This window comes from Cenococcum geophilum (assembly GCF_001692895.1).
Source record: "Cenococcum geophilum 1.58 unplaced genomic scaffold K441scaffold_15, whole genome shotgun sequence".
Lineage (NCBI taxonomy): Eukaryota > Fungi > Ascomycota > Dothideomycetes > Gloniales > Gloniaceae > Cenococcum > Cenococcum geophilum.
Window position 1 is genome coordinate 1,187,785 of NW_027137573.1, and position 22,618 is coordinate 1,210,402.

The 22,618-nt window shown below is 50.0% G+C and overlaps 7 protein-coding genes across 7 annotated transcripts; 2 read left to right on the top strand and 5 right to left on the bottom strand.

Moving 5' to 3' along the window:
• Positions 1-159: 159 nt before the first annotated feature.
• Positions 160-2,967, bottom strand: K441DRAFT_608505 (uncharacterized protein). The gene is made up of 3 exons (XM_067645474.1): positions 2,433-2,967; positions 1,934-2,237; positions 160-1,841 (listed from the first exon to the last, which is right to left on the bottom strand). Exons 1-3 carry the CDS (start codon positions 2,667-2,669, stop codon positions 508-510), a joined length of 1,875 nt encoding a protein of 624 aa, XP_067505437.1. The 5' UTR covers positions 2,670-2,967; the 3' UTR covers positions 160-507.
• Positions 2,968-7,272: 4,305 nt separating this feature from the next.
• On the bottom strand, positions 7,273-9,024 carry K441DRAFT_657934 (RNI-like protein). Its single transcript, XM_067648267.1, has 3 exons — positions 8,266-9,024; positions 8,101-8,212; positions 7,273-7,984 (listed from the first exon to the last, which is right to left on the bottom strand). Exons 1-3 carry the CDS (start codon positions 8,914-8,916, stop codon positions 7,746-7,748), a joined length of 1,002 nt encoding a protein of 333 aa, XP_067505438.1. The 5' UTR covers positions 8,917-9,024; the 3' UTR covers positions 7,273-7,745.
• K441DRAFT_62876 (uncharacterized protein) lies at positions 8,808-9,985 on the bottom strand. The gene has a single exon (XM_067646209.1). The coding sequence runs from the start codon at positions 9,766-9,768 to the stop codon at positions 8,965-8,967; it is 804 nt and encodes a 267-aa protein (XP_067505439.1). The 5' UTR covers positions 9,769-9,985; the 3' UTR covers positions 8,808-8,964.
• A 3,349-nt stretch (positions 9,986-13,334) lies between these two features.
• K441DRAFT_554351 (uncharacterized protein) lies at positions 13,335-16,589 on the top strand (the record flags this gene model as incomplete). Its single annotated transcript, XM_067643225.1, has 3 exons — positions 13,335-14,238; positions 14,291-14,388; positions 14,436-16,589. 3 exons carry the CDS (start codon positions 13,335-13,337, stop codon positions 16,587-16,589), a joined length of 3,156 nt encoding a protein of 1,051 aa, XP_067505440.1.
• Positions 16,590-17,007: 418 nt separating this feature from the next.
• K441DRAFT_686297 (uncharacterized protein) lies at positions 17,008-18,087 on the top strand (the record flags this gene model as incomplete). The annotated part of the gene is made up of 3 exons (XM_067651979.1): positions 17,008-17,428; positions 17,502-17,548; positions 17,611-18,087. The coding sequence occupies 3 exons, from the start codon at positions 17,008-17,010 to the stop codon at positions 18,085-18,087; spliced, it is 945 nt and encodes a 314-aa protein (XP_067505441.1).
• On the bottom strand, positions 18,032-18,896 carry K441DRAFT_704757 (S-adenosyl-L-methionine-dependent methyltransferase; the record flags this gene model as incomplete). Its single annotated transcript, XM_067653549.1, has 2 exons — positions 18,032-18,782; positions 18,854-18,896. 2 exons carry the CDS (start codon positions 18,894-18,896, stop codon positions 18,094-18,096), a joined length of 732 nt encoding a protein of 243 aa, XP_067505442.1. The 3' UTR covers positions 18,032-18,093.
• A 403-nt stretch (positions 18,897-19,299) lies between these two features.
• Positions 19,300-21,090, bottom strand: K441DRAFT_657941 (MFS general substrate transporter; the record flags this gene model as incomplete). Its single annotated transcript, XM_067648268.1, has 1 exon — positions 19,300-21,090. The coding sequence occupies exon 1, from the start codon at positions 20,773-20,775 to the stop codon at positions 19,300-19,302; it is 1,476 nt and encodes a 491-aa protein (XP_067505443.1). The 5' UTR covers positions 20,776-21,090.
• Between the last annotated feature and the right edge of the window lie 1,528 nt (positions 21,091-22,618).

Sequence of the window (22,618 nt, forward strand, 5' to 3'; positions counted from 1 at the left end):
TTGTACGCGCGTTGCTGCGATCATCTGAAACATAATCTTACTTAGACGATATGAAGCAATGATGTTGGTTTGGATTAGGTTGATAGGAGCTGCAGCAGAAATTACCTGTCCCTCGAATTTTAGAGCCAGCCGTCGCGGGAAACAAGAGAAAGCAGATAACCTCCACTCGCCCAAAAGCCACCGTGTACCCACTGCTACCCGATAGCGACCGTGCATCCGCAAAGGATGTCGAAAGCAGAAAAGCAGCCCTCATACAACCCCGAACCGGGCTTGAGCCCATGTCTCACCTGCCTCACTGGCAAGATGCGTGAAGCCAATGCCCGGCCTTGCAATACTAAAAGTGCAAAATGAAGAGATGAATAATGGTCATAGCAAACCCCCGTAAAAGAACCCATCATACACACGCTACGCGTAACACCGGATGGCCCACCCCAGGGCAACACCTCCCAAGAAGCCTCACATTTTCGATACTCTTACCAGGTACCAAAGCATTTTCACCGGGTATCATTATTCGCTGCCTCGAACGGCTCTGAGCACCGGATATAGACTGTGCGCGTCATCGCTCATCGAGTGCTTTGAGTCGTCTTTTGGCGAGCCTGCTTCATCATCATCCTCGTAATCGCGCTGCTCTAGTTTCTCCTTGATGAATGATCGGAGCCGCTCAATCGTTCGAATATTCTCGATCCATGACTCTTGGGCCTCAGCTGCGTGGTCGCCGGACGACGTTGATTGCTGGCTTGGAGATCGCAGAGATCCCGACAACGCCGGGTCAACACGTGGCGATTGAATCACTAGCTGGTTGACATTATGGCGAAGACCATCCTGTTCCGAACCGCGTCGAGATTCCTTGGGTGAGGCGCCATCCTCTGACGTATCCATCTGTTCACTCGAGCGACGGTCTGGAGCTGCTTTCTGCAATAGGTTTCCAGAGTAGCGACGACGGCCGTCCACATCGAATGAAGGAGCCAGAGCAGATGGAGGGGCGCCACTAGTTGCAGGATACGCTGACATTTCCGACATGGCGCTAACAGATGGCAGAGTTGGGTACATGCTGCCCATTCCTGGCCTTGATGTCGGGGATACTGTGCTCCCTGAATGACCGGAATTGGGTGAATGTCCCGAGGTATACGATAATACGCTTGATGCTGGAGTGAGAGCTGGTGTTTCGTTGCTCGGAGGAGCAGATATGGGTGCCATAGCCGTGGCATGTGATGATTGCGGGTGGGGAATTGGTAGGCCTGGCGGTGAGTTGCTGGATCGGTAATGGACGCCTGGGTGGACATAATGAGTTCCTGGTTGAGCAACGCCCGCAGCAGCTGCGTGATTCGAGTTTTCGTAAACCGTTGATTGAATCTGCTCCAAGAACTGATCGATGTTCAGGAGATCATTCTTCGTCCTCAAATTTGGCAGTGGTAAAGAGTATTGATGCACCGGAGCCGGTCCGTGTGCAACCATGGGGCCGCCTGGGCCATAGTCAGACATGCCTCCTTGGTAACCGCCTCCAATGACTGGAAGCTGAACACCTTGGAGACCCATGAGCCGCTGGCCAACGTCGTAGTAGGTTGTGGGATCGATGATCCTCCTCTTAACATCGCCGAAGAACTCGTTCAAGGCGTCGTAAGCTGCGCGCTTACGGATCTCGTAGGAATCGTTGTTCATGTTTTGTGCTTGGTTTACTGCATAATAAACGGGTCCATAGGCAGAGTTTTGTGGTGGGGCGCTGTAAAAACCGCCGGGATTACTACCTGAATGCTGCTGACCGTACGCTGCATTGGGGCCCATATTGTTGTCGGGATAATAACCACTTGCTGTAGCAGCGAGAGCCTGCAAGTCAGCGACAACTGTGTCCACGACCAGTTAGACTCAAGGAAGGAAAGAATCGAATACGAGCACATGATTGGTTTGATGCTGATAGAAAGATGGTGTTGCTTACGCTTTCCTGGGTTTTGCTGGTAGCCACCTCCACCCCCACCCCCATGCGGCGCTCTGTTAGGCTCCGGCGAGCGAAGCAAAACGGAGTCATCAGCATGGGTCTTGACGTGCTTCTTGAGATCCTGGGGCCGTTTGAATGCTTTGCCACAGAAGTCGCACTTGTGCGGCTTCAACGGTACGTGAACACGAATGTGCGAAGTGATGTGGTCACGTTTCACAGTAGTCGTGCGGCAGTTACCCCATTGACAAGTCAAGTTCAAGTTGTTGGTACTCTTGCGGCCAACATGACGCTCACAGACATGATCCTATAGAAAACTTAGCCAGTGTTTAATATTTCACGTGAATTAATGGGAGATGTGACATGACGGAGACGGTGAATGAAATGATGACAGCAGCATCTCTCGGATTCCTCCGGCAAGATGCTTCTTAGTAGCATTCAAGCGGGCTTCTTGCACTCTCCTCACACGCGGTACAAATTTGATTGGGTTGAAGTCACTTACATAGAGTTGCTCTGCGGTCGGACACCGCTCGCCGCAGTTGGACCACTGGCAGACCAGCTGATCGCCAGCAACACTGCTAGGTGCAGGCACCGGCGTCTGGGCCTGCTGCTGGGGGGTGCTCTGTTGTTGTTGTTGTTGCTGTTGTTGCTGTTGTTGCTGTTGCTGTTGCTGTTGCTGTTGCTGTTGTTGCGGCGTGGTCGCTGTCGGCAGTCCTTGGGCAGGAGTGGTCTCAGACATGACGTTGGGTTGTGGTTGAGAGGGCTTGCGACGGTGGTGGTTGTGCTTGGCAAGATCAATTCCAGGCGGAAGCGAAGCACACGAGGTTTGGGACAACAACGCGCGCAGTCTTGGAAAAAGATGGCACAGTGAATAGGCCTTGGGTCGGAAGTCTTGGAAGGATGGGCAGAACAGACTTTCAAAAGGCGGCCAGAAAAGGTGGTGGGAGGGAGGGGAATATTAGGTGGAAGATCAGGCGCGGGGAGGAAGGCTGGGCCCGCTGAGTCCAAGAAAAAAGCGAAGGGGGAAGGTGGTGCACTGCCCCAATCCCAAGAGTTGGCGTGACGGTCGCCCTCGTTATTTGTTACGGCCTTCGGGGACGGTGGCGCCATTTTTTTCACGCTAAGACCTTGGCACGATCGCTTGCGGCATGAATTGCTAGGCCGCCGTCCAATCCCCGCGCACTGCTTTCCGCTCCAATTTATGCTCTGTCACCGGGCCAGAAAGGGACAGAAGGGATCTCGCTGCCTTTCACCTGCAAAAACCCCCTCCCCCTTCTAGCTGCCGGGATCTGACAGGACGCGCCTCAGTGCTAAGAATGCTGAGACTCCCAAGCCCTAAGCCAAGCCAGCGTCTTACGGTTGCTGGGCGCCTGATGATCCGCGTGGGCTAAGTGCTGAGACTCCACCAAAACGTCCCGCTTTAAAAAAGCCAAGGTCGGGAATTCTTGGTCGGTCGGAGAACTTGGCGCCAATTGGCGGAATTCGTCCTGCCCTTTTTAACCTCCAAGCCGTCGACGAGCGTGCCCGTCCGGCGCAACTCAAAAGGCCAGGCGACTCCCTCCGGGCCGCGCATTCGTTTTGTTGTAGCAATTTCGCCATCATCTCACCATCAAATGAGGGAAAAGCTAACCATAAAATCGCAAAAACCGCACATTCGCTTGCTGCACGTCCCGGCCAATGAATGCGCGCTGGATGGGGACTGCCAACATCCTCAGTGAGTTGGTGAGTTGACTTGAGTCCGCAAGGGCATCTGAACCTTGGAAGCCATTGCGCGCGGCTTTGAGATATTCCACATCCTTACCCTCTTCCCCCCTAGCTGCTCCGGCCCTTTATTGTCTGACGTCGAATGTCCTCTAGACGCTGCAAATCAGTCTCGCTGCTGCTTGCATCTAGTCACCCAGTCTGTTTTCCTCCTACCCGCAGGAAGCGATACTAGATCGCCCCGTGCTGCATTCGTGTCGGCGATCGGGCGCCAGAAGCAATATGTCCAGTCCCTGCCAGTCCCTGCCAGTCCCTGCAACTTGCTCCCTCCGAGTTGAAGTAAATTGTGGCGGCTTGCTGAGGGGGATTGGGATATTGGGACATTGGCAAATTCCGTCGAGCCTAAGTGATGCCCAGTTTTCCGGGACATGCCGAGGCCGTCAACGTGGAGATCCCCCGCATCATTGAGGTCTAAGCGGTCCTAGCTGCCTGCCGTGTTACTGTTTTGGCCCACTTCAGCGTCCCGATGCGCAATCGCGCCCGTCTTGTTTTCGGATCAGCCACGCAAACAATTGATCCTTGAAGAAAACCCAAAGCACTATCTGAATGTGGTACAGCGCCTAGGTTGCTTGTCCATCCCAGCTGCACGCCACAAATGTGTCGGCTTTCTTGGCAATGTATCTCCTTGGTGACATTCAACGCCTTGGCTCATCAACTGAGCATCCAGCCGGGTCATCAAAGCCTCTCGGTCAGGCACGCAGCTTCCAGTACGCGTTCACGCACCCTCGGCGCTGGGCAAGGTGACTGATCAAACTTGCCTTTGAAGGAGCTGGCACCCTGGGGCTGAGAGACGCTGTGGTCTAGATCTCTCAATCCCTGCATTGCGGTTCTCAGCTGCTTGAAAAGAGGACTATGAATTCCATCACATTTTGCCCAGACCGCCTGCTAGCCTACTTAAGAGGGATCGACAAGGAAACACAAAACAATCAGCACATAAGCTTTCGGTGATTAATATACCTATTTACCCGTTTTTTCACAGTATTTCATTGATGCAATTAATTATGACACAAGAAGACCCGCGGCATCCTGGATTAGGAGAGCACCGCGTCGGCTCTTTTCCTGGAATTGCCCTAATTTTACGTCACGTAAAAAAAACAGGGCTTCTCCCAAAGCCCTTATCTGGCCTGTCAAAAAATGGCGCTAGTGGGTATTAAAGCCTCGCCATCGCAAACAAGAATGCTCAAGCGTTGGCCCTAAGAAACATGTGTCTTCCCAAAGGCATGGATACGCTTTTCATTTGCCAAATGGTAACTAGATCAGTCGTCAATGTACAAAGGCTTCACTGCAGCTTACAGTTATTTTCTGTAGTACGGTCCGATATTCAGAGCGAAGATATGAGAACTTTTCACGTCCTACCACCATTCGGCAGCCACTTGGCAGCCAAGTCCTTGACACGGTCGGATCAACTGACATGAGTAGCTGAGAAGTGCATCGAGCTTGCAGAAGAAGCCTCCAACTGACCAACCAGCTAACCACGATTATTATCTCAAACCAAACTGTAAGCTCGAGACCAAATCAATTTAACGCTCGTAAATGACTAGGCAACAATTGGCGAGCTGATCCCCACCCAGTTGTAGCACCTAGCACCTCGCGCAGATCTTTGAAATATTTCCGACCCTTCCTGTGACGGCCTCCGATTCCTAATCTCTTCGTGTTAGGCATTAACGTATAGGCTACGGCTTTTTCTCTCTCTATTAATACGCTCTGGAGAACACCTATTCCAGCCTCACTGCAATTTCACCAGGATTGAACCATTCATGAGCAAAACCAAGAGCAAGATTCCGCATGACACTCGGCCTCTAGAGCACCCCTTCATTAGCCGTTACTCCGCCACTAAAAGTGTGGTTAGAAGACGATCTAGCCCTCTTGGCCTTTGAAACTTGGTGGCAGCTACTCTCCGATCCTCACATTCTAGCAGCTGGGTTCCGATAAAGAGACGTGAGCAAAAGGTCTAGAATCTTCGAAGAAACCAGCCAGCCGAATAGAAAAAGAGCTCAGACCCTTAGTAGTCTCGATGTCTGCTGGAAGTAACTCACAAGCAGGCAAAGTCAAAATCTAAAGTGCAACTAGAGACCTCTTCTAGGGCAAACAAAAACTCATCCAACCTTCATCTCGCCTATCATATTAGCTGTATCCTTGGAGATTTAGGCCCAACAAACTCCAGTCTGCGAGGGAAGTAATAAATTCCACGATAACTTCGTTAATGCGGTCGATATCGAAGAAATACCTCGACTGGACTGCTGATATAAGAGAACCTGAGATTTTTAGGATAAAAGGTGAACTGTGGTGAAGATTTTCATCGTCGAAATACTTAGCCGCCAATCTTGAGGCCAAATCACACGAGTCCAGTTAGTACTATCTGGCTTCAGTCATCCTGCTCTTCGGCTTCTCAGAGTTCCCATTGCGAGTTATCAAATCTATCAGCCACAGGCGACTATGTATACAGCATCAAACCTTGCACAAGAGTTATAAAGAAAAGACAGCTCGTGCAACAGAAGTGGCGAGTAGTGTTGTAATTACTTACCTGCCGAAGTGCTTCATCAAGACGAGTCGTATTACGCAAAAGCAATGTCGAACGGTTCTAGAAATATAGTTATAGATTGTGGTGCCTCAGACGATTCCCATTGTACATACCCCTACCTCGTCGGAAATTTTGAAGTAGTAGGTGGTGGCTAATTCAGCTCATGTAGACCTCACGCCTATTATGCTGGTCCCATCAGTCACTGCGAGAGTAAACAATGTTGTTGTAGCTTATTATACACTAAGTTTCCTGAACTGGAAACTCACCGGGGGATATGGATGAATTAGCGTCCCTAGCATATGATCTCACAACACTCTTATCTACATCCACATTCTCATCACTTGTGCGATAAATATCTCTCACCTAACCCATCTGAACGTCAATAGCCAATCAAACAAACTCAGGCACCGCGTGTGCTTTGCGCAACCAACCCAGCCAACCCACCGCACACCCTCACCCAGGAACCCAGAGTAACCTGCCGGATCCAGAGTACTCCACCAAAATCGCAACCCAGCTGAAGTCGGAGGTTCGGCGAAACCATCACAGCGGATCCCAGCTAAGACCCTCCGCACCCAAGCGGCAAAAAGATCTGCATTCGGAAACTTGCGGGCTGCAGGCTCGCTGGGTATCCCCTTCGGTGCCACGGAGCCAGGGCGGGGATTAGCGGTGGGGATACCAAGACAGGCCTGATAAGGGACAGCTATCGGTGTGGGTCTGTGTGTGGGTCTGTGTGTGGGCGATATCCGATACCTGACGCCCCTTTAATTTTTATTTTATTTTAATTGTGGCAGTTCTGGATCAGGGAGGAGCGTTTCAGCTTCAGGCGTTTTTTCCCTTGGATCTAGGGGGTACGTCGGGAGCAATGCTTCCATCACCGTTTTCTGCTCCGCACGAGATGTGTGACGCAGGAGACGTGACGCAGGGTGCACCGTTGGCCAAAGCTTGTTTCCATCAATCACATACTGTTGGGATTTCTGCAACCACCGCGTGTCCGCCCGCAGTGGCTTCACCACAGCTGCTTTTCCCCCCTTCGCGTACGGCGTGATGCGATACGGTATTTATTGTATATGCCTAACATGTTTCATTTCTTGACATATCTACTCCGTTCGCGCCGTCGTTTGCGCTCGCTGTGACCGGGGGCCCCAATACAATCAAAAAGGTATTTATCTACAACGGGCAAACTTCGCATGAGTAGGCATGCTGTCCTGGGTATCGTCTCGCATGAACTCCATCCGCGTCCTCCCTGCGGAACTTCCCAACTCCCGCACCCCCCTTGATTTTCATCCATAGATACAAAATGCTGGCCGTAAATGTGATAAACATAATAGCAGGACATGACTACCGAAATCAGGGCTAGACAAAGAGGGACGCGAGACGGAAAAGGAAAAGAAAAAAAAAGGGTGGTACAGGCTAGACTCCATACATTAGGCTAGTTCAGTTCAATCTTTGTGAATGATGTTCGTAACCCGGGGCCCATCGAGTCATGGGAAGATGTAGGCGAGCGATAGTGTTGTGCGACAAGCGCTAGTCATGTCAGTCCTGCCCCATGACCTCGCTGCCTTCGCCAAAGTCCTCGTCCATCTCCTCAATGGCCATGGCGGAGACTTGAGCGTTGACGTTGATTACTATTTCCTGCTCCTCGCTTTCGTCGTACATGGTGCCGTCGGTTTCGTAGGCGGGGATGCGTGACTCGTTGTTGAGGTAGCTGCGGAGATTGGTTACGCCGATGCCGCTAAAGACACAGAAGACGTCGCGTTGGTGATCATTGAATTCTATTTTGGTTGTTAGGGGGGTGGATGTAACGTGAACATGGGGTGAGTGGCGAGGGGTAATGAGGCACGTGCTGGGTTACAGAATAAGGAACGTGGAGGCGGAGAAATGCACGAACCTGGAGGAGCCTCCCGGCAGTACGCGATTAGATCCTCCCGTAAAAAGGCTTGCACGCCTGTCAGACTGAGGTGCGTCAACCGTGGACAGTTGTTTAATAAAGCATGAATCCCCTAATTCAGGTTAGCCCCGACCAATTGGAACCCCCCCATTTCCAAAGACTTACCGCTAGCGTCAAGTTGGTGCAATAGCTCAAATGGACTCTCTCAAGCGAACTTGGAGCCACGGGCCCGTTATGCCCCACCTGCTTCTGTTTCGCGAGAGCCAATATACTCCGATCCGTGATGTTGCCGCATTTCACCAGCCCGATGCGCTTGAGTTTGGGCAGTGTTGCCAGTTGATGGACCGAGTTGTCCGTCAGGTTGGAGCAACAAGCAAGGTCAATGTACCGGATCCGATTGCAGAGTTTGACAAGTTGCGTCACGCCAGCGTCAGTTATACGCGAGCAGTGGCCGAGGTGGATGTAGTGCAAGTTTTTGCCCAGCCGCGTGATTGCCAAGACGGCCCGGTCAGTCAAGTTGCGGCACTTGGCAAGGACGAGATTGCGTAGTCGGGGTGCGGCTTGAACTATTTTCTGGACGCCTGCGTCCTGCAGTTCGCCACAGTCTGTAAGGTCCAAAATTCGGAGACTTTCGTAACTCGTGTCTGGTGGGAGTCGAAGAAACGCATTATCCGTGATGCTAGAGCAATGCGCCAGGCGAAGTTCTCTCAGATGGGGACCTTCGCTAATCAAGGCAGTAATTGACTCGTCCTCCAGGAATCTACAGTCGTGGAGGTCGATTTCTAGGATGTGGTGGCAGTTCATGGCAAATGCCATAATCGATTTGTCGGTTAATTGGGAGCAGCCGTTGAATTTCAGCTTCAGTCAGTCAGCTTGACTCCTTACTATATGTACATAGATTATGCGCGGCATATAACTTACCCTTTTGACATACCGGCAAATCCGGGCGACTGCTTCGAGCGACTCGTCCGTAAGTTTCTTGCAGTTCGTGATATTTAAGCCCTGAAGTCTTAGACAGTTGTTCGCTACAGTCAGCATGGTCCGATCTGTGATGCTTTCCAGCCCGGTGACATCCAAAGCCAGCAGGCTGCGATTTCCCTCGAGCATTTGTGCAAGACTCAGGTCCGTAAGCTTCGAGCAGTTTGTAAGAGTTAACCGCTCCACTCTTTTGCAGCCCGACAGAGGTTGTAATGTACCATCACTGACTTCATTTGCCAGTGCAGATAGATTTAAGCGCTTAATCAGGTTGTAGTAGTCGAAAAAACTATCCACCTTCCGTACTGATTGTACCACACTATGCAGGCTGCCCCATTTGTTTGTTTGCGGTCGATGCCAAAGTAACCCCACGCTATTTCTTGCCCATTCTTTTGATACTAGCATGCAGTTTTTTAAATCCCCCGGCGAGGATAGCTTTGCAAATACAGCGATCATAAGTTCGGCTGGCAAACGGCAAATAGGGGACACGCGACACCTCTCTTCGATTTCTCGTCTCCCTACTCTATCCGTGAAATCCGAGGATACAGAGGGCGCGAGTGATGACTGTGAGTCGTTTGCTTGGAGCATGAAGGAGTCATTGTCATCGTCCACCCCTCGTTCTGGTGATGTGGAGGCTGATGAGTCTGAATTTGAGCCGCTGCGCGACCTGTGATAACGGCGGGAGCGAGACATGTTGGAAGTGGTGATAGAAGTGATGTATGTGTTTGTTGACGTTGGCTTATCTTGCGGCTCGTATTTGCAAGGCGGAGGTTTCTCGTGTAGGGTTTAAAGAGGGGGTTTCGAGGGCTGGGGGGCAGTGCGCCGAGAAGGGCAGGACACAGAGTAAACCGGGCAGAGGCAGTCGGGAGGTTCACGCGATTTTGTAGGTATGTCAAGAGCTAGAATGCCCAAAGGATGAATTAATCCGAGCGGATTTTGGGTTCTTATGCGGGGTGAAGGGGTACGGGTTAAAGGACTATGCTGGGAGAGTGATGTTCCGGGGGAGGCTCGGTGGAGAACAGGCCAGTGCTTTCTGTCAAAGTAGATAAATAAATCAAAAATTTCAAAGCAACAGCGTGTAGCGCCTTCTGTGCGAAAGAATATCGTTGAGAATGTAGGTTGAGGGTCTAGTTAAGGAGAGGAAGGAATGACAGTTGTGAAGAGTCGTCAGCAGCTGAGAATAACAGGATCAACCGTGTGCTTGGCAGTCTCAAGGCTCTGCGTACAGGAGGGCCCATCAAAACGGATGCGCTTGCATCATGCCTCCATCGTACCCAGGTGCTTCGCCCTGCCTGCAGATTCTTGCCCTTATAGACAGGTAAAAGACGCCGAAACTCCGATGCTCTAGCCGCATTAAGCTTGTCACTCAAAAACCTCTCCCCTATCACTCCAACGGCTTCTGGCCTTAGCCTCCGCCCGCAGCCAACGGTGAAGCCAAAAGTCACACCAAAAGGGGATTGCAGGTCGGCCTCCCGGTTTACAATACCTCCGATCTCTCCCCGTTCTGCTCTCTCCTTGCCAGACGTCATGTCTTGCAACACATGACTGCTTTGTACCTTCACAAATCCACAAGGCGCCTGGCAGCCTGGCAGCCTGGCTTGCAACGCCCGCATCCTGGAGTTTCACGAAGCCTTGCTGCGGCATACACGAACAGTACGCCTCCTCCGCTTTTCCCGATGGCCAGCTTGAGAGAATAATACCTTCGCGATCGCGTCGGTGCTCAACGGGGTCCGCCTTCTGAATTGAGTTTCTTCCTCCAGCTTGTGCCATGCTGGGAACCATGGTTCAACGCGGCTCGTCATTCCTAGCGTGAGGCGGTGTATCAGGCCTTCTCCAAACTTCTCTTGCATTTAGTGACCGCGTGGCCTGTACTGCTTGTGGCTGCGATGACGTCTGCAGGGCAACGGTAGAGAAGCGTTGAATCGCACCGGCGACGCTTGGGAAACAGCCCAACACGGGCGGCTCCGAGCTACTGCATGTTTACCCACGACAGCCCCGGGGTACTTGCAATCGAGATCGCTGTCCTCGCCCTCCAACTGCTGAGATCTTTCCTATTCCTACCACCTGCCATCATCATTGTGATGGATTTAGTTCTGTTTCGGCTTTCATCTGTCTCTACAACTACAGCTTCCAAGCACTTGCAAGGGCTGCCGAAAATCCTGCTGGTTCTAACTCGGGGGAGAAGGAACGCGTAGACTGTTTGATGTTGTCTTTGAAGCCCTTGGCCGTAGTAAGTTAATTGGTCTGAAAAGTGCTTTTTCCTGCTCCCGACGGCTTCAACGACGCCACATAAACTATTCCGGGACATCTCGGAAACATCGACAAATCTATGGAGATTAATGTAATGTTATTTCAAGAGAAGGTCTGGATCAGGCTCACGTAACACAATATGTGCTGAAGGTATGTGTGACTGTTTGGCGACGACTTATGCTAGTCTTTCTGGAGCGTCTTCATGAAGCTGCTATTTGAAGCCTACTGAGGCTCGGGGACACGGCAAGATCTTGTGGGAGTGGTTAATAATAGTATATGATATGATATAAGCATCTAAAGTATTACGCAACCTAATATACAGGACACTTTTCTTCTCTAGAGTATCTGAAGCCATTCATGAAAAGCACAGCTAGGTCAGGCAAAATCACGTAGACGCTTCAGCGGCTTGTGAGATAGAAACGTTTTTGACTTTTGATTATGCACCGTCACGGCAAAAGAAGCTGGAGTGAAGGTAACTACTGCAGCCTGTAAACTTTTTCTATTTTCTAGGAAACCACGAGTCGTACGGCCTTACCCAATACACAGTGAACTGTCCGCGCTATCGAAAAAGACACGCAGCGGCTGATCTCAACACTAGGGTTTGACAATAGGCAGACGTAGATCGGATTAGTGGCAACCTCTGGGATGGCTAAATCCTGCCCGGACACATGCCGCACCGTACCTTCCAAGAACAGTAAGATAGTGCGTTTCTTTTCGTATTCGATTTATCCAACATCGAATATTAGATCATAGACTCTCACCATGTTGCCCAAAAGATTGACCTAGAACATGTCAGTTTCACGTAGCACAGACTTTGACGTCCAGTGATAGGGTTCGTACACTACACTTCGACTGCGTTGATGGTCACTCGCAACTCAAGACACGTGGAAGACTCTCAACAAGCCCAATCAACTCCCGTCGTCCACATCTCGAGGGGAAGTGCTGGAACAGCTCAAATATTTCGCCTTGAGATTCCCACATCGAACGAATATGTAACTTCAAGAAAGGATGGACAAGGATATATTATTTTAGTAGACCAAATACAGCACGGAAGGAATAAAGTAGCCGCACTTCATGTGAGAAAAATTCCGAGTTATAATACAATATTTGACGCAGCACATAGCCTTGGATGATGGGGGGATATAAAAATACGGATGAAAGCTAAAAAGTACGCCAACCTCTAAAGCAGTACATCGCCTCCGTGTGATAATTTAGGGGCCGTGGGGGAGATCCTGGGCCACATTCATGGCTGAGATAGGGCGTAAAAAAGGCAATCTATCCCTCGCTGGGCTGAAGGCGCGGCCAATGATGCCCATAACACACCTTCTTGAATAGGCAGAACATGAAGCCTACTTCCTCGGTTTCCTCTCTTACCCCTGAATAATCGCAAGGCTGTCAAGTAGCCATGTATTGGCCCTGCTATAGGCTCGATGCTCTTCATCGTAAGCAGAAATTTTGGCTCACATGCCGTTCGCGTCCTGAACGTCTCAGAAGTAGTCGATCAGACGCCCAGTGAAGAAACCGGGCTCTCATTGCGGGTAACAAGAGAGGAAAAGATGTCTGTAATTAAGAGTTTATTAACCTGGAATATGATCCCTGAACGCTCGCAAGATGTCCTATAAACACTAACAATATTTGACATATTTTGCAGCTTGTCAATGCTGGTAAGGGTCTTGGCTTGGCGTCGTTCTGTGACGCTCGCCGCTAGGAATTCCGATCCGAAACTACTGGACCTTCTGACCGTCAACAGCTGCCTTCTCAACGTTGAACACGTCCTCGCACCCTCATTGTGCGAGTCCACCCGGTGCCATCCAAGGCCTAGAAACTACATGTCTAATCCTTAACTATTGCAACTTCCACTTCCCTGCCTTGCGCAGGATTCAGCATGTCTAATCCTTAACTATTGCAACTTCCACTTCCCTGCCTTGCGCAGGATTCAGCATGTCTAATCCTTAACTATTGCAACTTCCACTTCCCTGCCTTGCGCAGGATTCAGCTTCGTGCCCACAATGTCCTCTGCACCCTTTAGCCAGTCTGCCGCCTCGTCAGTCCCCCACCGATCTGCAGCCTATCGTGCACCAGCAGCTACCTCCAATGCCCCCCCAGGGACTTTCGCATCGGGCACAAAGGTCCAAGTTGGAAATCAACGTGTTGTCATTGAGAAATATCTTTCCGAAGGAGGTTTCGCACACGTCTATCTTGTACAAGTCCCCAATAAGGCGACGAACAGGGCAGATGTTGCAGTCTTAAAAAGGGTTGCTGTGCCGGACAAGGAGGCTCTGGCAAATATGAGGACGGAAGTGGAGACAATGAAGAAACTGAAAGGCCACAAGCATATTGTGACATACATGGATTCCCATGCCTCCCAGCTGAAGGGAGGAGGATATGAGGTCTTTTTGCTAATGGAATACTGTTCTGGGGGAGGGCTGATTGATTTCATGAACACCCGGTTACAGCACCGGCTTACAGAACCAGAGATTCTTAAGATCTTCTCCGACGTTGCTGAGGGTGTTGCGACAATGCATTACCTGAGGCCTCCACTATTACATCGAGATTTAAAGGTTGAAAATGTCCTGATATCATCTTCTGGGTCTTCAAGGATATACAAACTCTGCGATTTCGGATCTACCGCTCCTCCCAGGCCAGCTGCAAAGACTGCCGCTGAAGGCAGGCTGATCGAGGACGATGTTCAGAGGCATACCACATTGCAGTACAGGAGCCCAGAGATGATTGATGTATACAGAGGCCAGCCAATAGATGAAAAGAGTGACATTTGGGCCTTAGGAGTACTTCTCTATAAACTGTGCTACTACACAACGCCTTTTGAAGAGCAAGGACAAATGGCTATCCTCAATGCGACATTCAAATTCCCTCCGTATCCAGCCTTTTCAGATCGCACGAAGAAACTCATTGGTAATATTCCAGCTACGGGACACACTTTTCAGAGGCTAATATGTTTAAACAGCGTCAATGTTGCGAGAAAATCCTCAGATGAGACCGAACATATATCAAGTTTTACGTGAAGTGTGTTCGATGCGAAACACGGAGTTACCAATCAAAGATGTACGCTATCACGAGCCTTAAATATGGCTGCACTAACAGATTTTCAGATTTACTCGAACCGGTCACAATCGGAAACTCGTAGGAACGAACAGCTCCCATCACCAGAGCCTAGTGTACCCTCTCTACCAGTTATCGGGATCCACAAATCCCTTCCCGTACAGGCCGTCCAGATCATTCCTGACATAACACCTATGAGACGAGGAAGACCTACAGGACCATCGCAGCATTCTCCCGCAGTGAAACCAAGCCCTTCTCCTATGAGAGGGACGACAAATGATCCCTTTACAGCCCTCGATTCACAATCGGTGCAAGTTAGAAGCGCCGCTGCCGATGAACTTGCAGCACGTTTCCCTTCACTCGATGAGTTCTCCTTGTTACATGATAGAGGGACCAAATTCCAATTCAGTCAACCAGCACCAGTTGACCCCAAGCAAGAAAGTCTTAACAAACGGGTAATAGAAGCATTGGCCGATGATGCTTTCGCCCTACCGCCAACTGCCAAAGTGGATTCAGCACCAAGCATACGACCTTCTACCGGCATCTCGTCTTCAATATCTAGATCGGCTTCTGTTAAGAAACCCAAGCCAGTTGAGACTCAAAATGAGCCTCTACGCCCATCACAGCCTGCAATTATTCATCAGCCCACCCCACAACGACCAATTATGGTGTCCACCGGCACAATGACTTCACCCTCACCTTCTCCAGCACCGAAAAAATATCCGGATGTGAACAAAAGGCCTGTGCACCGCTTCCCTCCGGCAGATTTTACCCCTCATCACAACAGGACATTGAGCCAACCTCGAGCACCCGAAAATCCAAGGTCAAGCGCACCGACTTTGGGAGTGGGCTACTCGTTACCACAGCGTCCGTTAATCCTGGACCTTAACAGGTCAAAATCTCAAACTGGAACTCTAATTATACCGAAATCTCCTGCTTCCTCTCGGCCGTCTCTTGAAGGGCAGCGCCCCTCAGCCCTGGACATAGGTGATACTCTTGGAAGATCCAAGTCTGCCAACGCTCGGCCGAGGCCCTCCAGCGTGCACGTAGAATCCAATCTCGACTACCTGCGTGACCGGGAACTCTTACGAGGACGGACCCTTGGGCAGGGCGAATCCGCGAAGACTGCTGCAGCCGCTCTTGACGACTCGGACTCGGAGCCAGAAGATAAGAATATCACATCCAATGTTGACTTCTTGCGCGTGATGGAAAGTGACGACCTATCAAAGAAGAAAGATCATAGACGAAGCAGCAGCCAGAGCAAGCATGGCAAGCGATCGAGCCTTCCATCTATATCCCTATCCAACACAAAAAACATTCTCGCAGGGAAGTTTGGTGATGCCTTCCGCCGCTTCGAGAGCAATGTAGCACCTCAAGAACCTCAAACTCCAACCGATCAACTTATTGATAGGCCTGGTAATTCTCTAACACCAATTGCTGGCTCCGAAGCGACTGGTGAGAGAAGCGACGATGAGAACGCAATCGATGAGACTCAGGATCTACCACCAGAGGTTCGGAGGGAGCTCGAAAGACGTCGTTTGTCGCAAGAAGAAAAGCGGGTTGCTGATGCCGCAGCTGAGTACCGTAAACAGCTTGCTGATCAGGGTGAAGGTGGCAAGGGAGGTAAAGGCGGTCTCACGCGTGCCTCAACAATCCAGAATCGTGTCAAGACACTCCTGGATGACAACAAAGCTACTCCGGCAAAAACAGCTGAAGGTTATGGAAGGTTTACAGAATCATCGAAGGCCTTGCCGGCAAGGCCCTTTGATGAACCGAAGCCCAATGCTCCTATTATTTCGAGAAAGCTTGTTGCTAAGCTGGCAGGGGCACCACCAGCAGATTTGGCATATGGCATATCAAGGCAATTGCAAACCCAAAACCCTGGACCACTGTCAGCGTCCTCGGCACCCATATCTACCTCAGCGCCTGCAGCAGCGCTTAAAACGGGCTCTAGACCTAGCGCCCCACCGAAGCCAAAGGCTCTAAGGACAGGAGGCCAATTTGAAGCTCCAATCATGTCACCTGCGAAGCCGGCTGTGCCGGCTGGAAAGCCACTTCCGACTCCAGTGGACGCTGCAATCCCGAACGGAGACGACTGGGAGGCTAGTTTTAGCAAGAGATATCCAAGTCTATCTGGCTTAGAGCTCGTAGAGACGGAAATTGGAATAGGCAGGGGGAGTGGCGCAAGCATTAGAGATGTATGAGTGTTGGTTTATGAAGTGAAGGATGAGTTCACGATGTTGAAAGCATAGAGCGTTAGGTTTCAGCAAGAGCTATTGGAAGCCTTGCAAAGCTATGTGTCTAGAACCGATTTACGCCCCGTACAAAGGTGGATTAACGAGTGCATGAAACAGCTCTTGCCTTAGAGTCTCCTACTTAGCGTGGCATACCGCATTTTCACCCCACCATAATCGGTGCACAGACCAATACCTGGCTTTGCACATACAATGTTTCCTATCCCCCCTGTGCAACTTCGCATCATTCGCTTTCCACCGGACCTACGTCCCCCCAATTCACAATAATAGCTGACTCACACAGCAGTATAGAGAGATTAACCAACATCCGCAACCTCAACTCCTGGCCTCACTTCCCCACCATCACCTGTCACTACCCTCACACCGCATGCTCCCGTCCCTAATCCGCCTCGTCCCCCCGGTGTCCTCCATCCCGGAGCCCGAAGACCTGTTCGCGTCATCGCTGGGCTCTATCTTCACTGACGACCTGCGCAACCAGCATGGCGACGACCCGAACACGCTCATCGTGTACAAGAGCAGCGTGTTCGGGGAGATGGAGCTGAGCGTTGCGGACCCGAGTGGCGAGAACGAGCGGAAGAAGTTCGCACACTATTTGTGGAATGCGGGCGTGCTAATGGGGGAGATGGTTGGGGGAAGAGGAACGGGCGGGGTTGAAGATGGGGAGAGTAGGGATAGTGGGGTTTGGATGCGAGAGGGAGAGGAAGACGCTAAGAGTGGCTGGTGGACTGGCGATGAGGAAGAGAAGCTGTGGAGTGTGCGGGGCGAAATAGTGCTCGAGCTTGGGGCAGGTTGGTTCGAGGCCTCGGGGTGGAGAGGTGTGATACCTAGAAGACGTGCGCTGATATGGGATTTTTGTTCTAGGCGTAGGACTTGCAAGTATCGTGAGCGCGCTAGCCGGTGCGGATGAGGTAGGTTTTATATATTGCTACATTTTTCAATTCGCGGGAGGGAAGGCTTATAGTATTTGCAGGTAGTGATCTCAGACTATCCGGCCCCAGAGCTACTTGCAAATATCACTAGAAACGTTGAGAATAATGTGCCCGAATCCCTTCGCTCATGTCTCTCTGTGCAAGGTCACGAATGGGGGACCTTGGACTCGACCTTCTCTAAAGCCAATGCTGGACGGTTTACCCGTATCCTCGCAGCGGATTGTCTATGGATGCCACATGAACACCACAACCTTGCACGCTCAATGCTGCACTTCCTCTCACCTTCAACCGATGCTAGAGTGTTTGTGATAGCAGGGTTCCATACAGGTCGCGCGAAGCTGGCGCCATTCTTCGAGGAGGTAGTAGGTGAGGAAGGCTTGGAAATCGAGGACATCTACGAGATGGACGCAGACGGCAAGCGTAGAAGATGGCAGGCGGAGAGAGATGGAGGAACAGAGGATCACGGGGAAAGAAAGAAGTGGCTTGTCGTTAGCCGGCTACGGCGACAGCATAGTTGAGCAGTGTTACCTGCTCTTCCTCTTGAAACTCAATGTGCAAACCTGCTGTCCAGTCTTCCCACCGAACGTGAAATTAGGGTACTTGATACCAGCCTCAAACTCCAATTGTCCACTTTCAACCTCAAACCAAGCTCTTAGCTCTTCGTTTGTCCAATTGCAACTAGTAACGAGAAGCCTGCCTCCAGGTTTTATTAGAGGTTCTACACGCTCTTTATATCCCTCGCAGACTCTCCTGCCCTGATCATCAATTTGGTCACTAAGGCTTATGGCATCGAATGTGCCTTTGTCTAGAACCACATCGAATCCCTCCTCTAGCCAGGTTCCTGGTTTCTCATTCAGGATATCCCACTCTTCAAACTCTACTCCCAGAAACTCCTCATTATGCTCTTGATGCGTTTTCCCAATCCGCCGCGCTAGTTTCATACTCGCTGCGCTATAATCTACTCCGAGCATTTTGCCTTGCCATTCCTCCCCTCGCAGTGCAAACAGCAAATGCCCGTTCCCTGTTCCCAGATCTAGGAAGGAGGTGGTGTCTTTGTGGAGGATTTCAGTGTCTGAGAGGTCTTCGAGATGTGCTATAATGCGCTCTTCGGCAGAGGCATCGGAGAACCAGATTGTGCCTTCATCGTCAGCGTTGCTGGCGTGGTTGGTGAGTTCGACTGTGTAGGCGTTGTCCCAGCTGATACGGTTGTCAGCTTCCAAGATAAAATGTGTACATATAGGAGACGAAAAGAGGGAGCGTACTATTCTTTCGTGCCGAGCTCACTGGGATCGAGGTGTTCAGCTGGGGGGTTCGGCGGTGGGTTCATAGCGGAGATTAGCCTTTTCGAGGTCCACAAGAAAAAGTTTATCGAAGGCCTAAGCTCCCGCCCTCGCGAATCAGCGCCAACAGGTTTCTTCAACTGCCCACTTGATGTAGAGCTACCGTGGCCTCTCTTGGGGGTGACTGAGCGTGGCCTACGGGTATACATTGGCCAATGAGCAAGTCTCGATAAGAGATGTTTCATGTCACCCTTCTAGTAATCTGAAGGTGCATCATGATATCTCTCCATTCTTTATAGCAAGAACGTTTTCACATTCGGTTGCGCTCCCGGCTTTGCCTTACCATTCCTCCATTCTCTCTTCGACTAAGTTCAATCTAAAGTCTCACATATATCATTCGCTGCCCATTTATTTCATGCAGTTTCTACAACTACAAACTTATTATCGTGTCTAGAGTTCTCTTAACTCTTCTTCATCACTTGCCTGTCCTGAAACAACAGGCCTCTCGTTCCTCTTACTATGGTCAGTCTCCTCATGCTGGTCTAACTTTACATTAATAAACATGACAAAGAGTCCAAGATCGTATGTAATTCTCAACGCGCCCGCTGCCACAAATGCAATCCAGAATCGGTCACTCCCTGCAAGTATACCAGTAACACTCGGCCCAGCAGTAGACGCCAGTGTTCTCAACATGCTTGTAATACCCATAACGGCTGTACGTTCCTCGGGCTTCACCACGGCAGCGATGAAGGCCGATCGTGGGGCTTGGTCCATGTTGTTTAACCCCATGCGGACCAGAAGTAGGGCGACCGTCACAGGAACATTTTGTGGTAAGGGAAAGAAAAGAACAGCGGCAGAAGACGGGAGATGCGTAAAGACCATAGTATTGATAAGGCCAAGATGCCGTGACAGCGGCCCAGCGAAGACAGTCGAGCATGACGCGAGAAAGTAGCTCACAGATGTGATATTACCGAGAGTGGACTTGCGTAAGTGGAACTTTTTATCCATGTAATAGTTCGTTAGCGTGACGGGCGTCATGCCGTCGGCAAGGGAGTCAATAATTAGGAGAAACCAGAGCTTATACATGATACGTCGAGTTTCTCGCGATATCCGGGCGAAGCGGCTTTCTGTTTTCGGCTTTGATGAGGAATCGTCGGTGGTCGGAGGCTTTTTTATATCTTGATCGTCCTCGCTATCACGGCCGTCTAAGTCCTTTGGATCTTGTTCATCCAGTAAGGTTTCGGCCTCCTCTGTCCCTAAGGGTTCAGCTTTTTCGGCTTCGCAGTTTGCACTAAGCAAAACACTGAATATCATATTCAAAAGCCCCATGGCTGAATACACCCAGAAGCACGCATGATATGCATCTACCACTCTCCAACCGTCTCTTCCACGGAGCCACTCTACCGATTGCCCCGCTATCTCAGTCCCAATTGCAGACCCAAGGCTTGCCGTCGTGACATACCAAGCCAGCACGTCGGCTCGCGTCTTCGGGTTTGTTAATTGCGATAAGGTCGATTCCTCAATGGCGCGAAATGGGCCAAAATCGCCACCAGTCGCACTAATCACACCTACAACGGCCGCAAAGAGGAGGATCCAAAAGTTCTCGAAAACTGCAAACGTGAAGCCCGATAGCACCATGAGAATGGACCCAGAGAACAATATCAGTCGGCGCCCGACCTTGTCCGCAACGAGTGTGAGGAACAAAGACAAAACAACATCGCCGACGAGGGTTAAAGTCATGAAAAGCCCGATCCGGTAGTCTGAGAAGTGGAGCTCGGAGAAAAACAATGCGAGAAGGAGGGAGTTAGTGCCATAGGCGAACATCCGGCAGCACCGGGCAAGTATTATCAGAACCGCATCCCAGCCGGTGGAGTGGACGGAGGAGAGACCGAACTCATGGTAAAGGTACTTGATGAAAGCTACCATTCTTAGAGATAGGGTGTGGGTGGGGAGGTTGGAGGTGGAGATGGGATGCAGGGGAGAAATGAGGCTTTTGGGGAGGGTTAGCAGACATGCTGAAGGCTCTTTTTGGATATGCCGAGAACGGAGAAGAGAATCTTCTATACATGCAGTAGCGATCACCACACATGTGGAAATACTTACTCCAACTCCTCTAGTTGCGGCCGGTCTCGGCTATAAGCCTACAGAGTTTCGGACATAGGCGGAATTTCCCCACAGTATAATTTACAGTAGTCTATAAACGTTAGCAGCTAGCTAAGCGAACAAGTATACGGAGGTCCCTAACAAAAGTTCTTGCACCTTCCTAACCAGGAAGTTTCAAACTGACGTACGCGCAACTCAGGTGCGTATTTTACAGCCTACGTAGCGTATACTAAAGTCTACCCAGCATATATTAAGGCACGCAAACTTTAAAGATTAATTTACTAGCCCAATACTATCCCTTAACCCGTCAAAATTGGTCCTTACGGTATCGATAAGAGCTCACCAATCAAACCGGTTGAATCAAGCAGCCGTTCTCAGAAATACGAAGCCTTTGACTTCGTTGAGAACAACGTTCCGCACGGACCACTTACGCTAAGGGCCTTGACGGGTTAAGGGATATAATAAAAATTCTTTATTGGATTTTTAATTTATATTTAGTAAGATAATATATGAAAAAAATAAAAAGCAGCAATAAGTATTATTATTCCTAAAACTTCCTAATTAGGAAGGTGCAAGAACTTTTGTTAGGGACTTCCGTAATAGGCCTTCTATGCGTGGGCTTTGGTAAGACTGCATAACGTAGTTCATAAGCGAGCTGGCACCCCAAGCGAGCTGGCACCTCAAAAACTCACCAAAAATTAGAAAAATCGCACCTTAATATCTCAACAACTACTTAATAATAATTAATGCAAATTTAATAGCGGCCTATTAATGTAATAACTAACTTATATAGNAAGTATTGGAAATCTTATATAAGCGGAAGTAGGTTAAATAGGAAAGTGGGGGCGGAATTGCCTCTCTTTTTCTATTTAACCTACTTCCGCTTATATAAGATTTCCAATACTTNCTATATAAGTTAGTTATTACATTAATAGGCCGCTATTAAATTTGCATTAATTATTATTAAGTAGTTGTTGAGATATTAAGGTGCGATTTTTCTAATTTTTGGTGAGTTTTTGAGGTGCCAGCTCGCTTGGGGTGCCAGCTCGCTTGTGAACTACGTTATACAAGGGGGTAACATGAACGGGTCAGACGCCCACCCTGCTAGTACAGTAAGCAAAATAACCTGGCCCCGCTATGTCATTCTGGACTCGCTTATTTCTTCACCCATACTAGCAGGGTGGGCGTCTGACCCGTTCATGTTACCCCCTTGTAGGGAAAATTTGCTAGGCGAGAATTTCTAAATTTTAAGTCGTTTTGCGAGGCGTCTTGATCACATCTGCGTACACAAGGTACCGCCATAGTAGGACTTAGCGAAAATCGCGAAAATCAAAGTTCCCTATCCCATGCGCCGTTGAGAAAGGCGTACGCACAAGCGAACCAACTAGAGTCACTAGATTGAATTGAGTCTTGGTGAAATAAAGTCGTGAATTTGATCAACGAATTAAGGCTCTAAATCGTTATAATAAAGCTCAAACTTCATATATAATTGATTCTATCGTATACTAATTAGGCTAGCAAGGTCCTTCTTTGCAGAGGGGTATATTGCATAAAGCACAGCCGAATTGAGTCCTCGGAGGAGCGTGTTAATGTTTTGGTGTTCGCGCACGGGCCTCTTTTGGCGTACGCCTCAACGGCGCATGGGATATGCAGTCTTTATGCTCCA

Excerpts from the sequence above, each read along its gene's own strand:
- K441DRAFT_608505 (XM_067645474.1), bottom strand. The coding sequence starts at position 2,669 with ATGTCTGAGACCACTCCTGCCCAAGGACTGCCGACAGCGACCACGCCG. Across the intron at positions 2,238-2,432 it reads CGACCGCAGAGCAACTCTAT|GATCATGTCTGTGAGCGTCA; the intron begins GTAAGTGACTTC and ends AGTTTTCTATAG. Across the intron at positions 1,842-1,933 it reads CCAGCAAAACCCAGGAAAGC|TTGTCGCTGACTTGCAGGCT; the intron begins GTAAGCAACACC and ends TCGTGGACACAG.
- K441DRAFT_657934 (XM_067648267.1), bottom strand. The coding sequence starts at position 8,916 with ATGGCATTTGCCATGAACTGCCACCACATCCTAGAAATCGACCTCCAC. Across the intron at positions 8,213-8,265 it reads GCACCAACTTGACGCTAGCG|GGGATTCATGCTTTATTAAA; the intron begins GTAAGTCTTTGG and ends AACCTGAATTAG. Across the intron at positions 7,985-8,100 it reads CTGCCGGGAGGCTCCTCCAG|AATTCAATGATCACCAACGC; the intron begins GTTCGTGCATTT and ends CAACCAAAATAG.
- K441DRAFT_62876 (XM_067646209.1), bottom strand. The coding sequence starts at position 9,768 with ATGTCTCGCTCCCGCCGTTATCACAGGTCGCGCAGCGGCTCAAATTCA.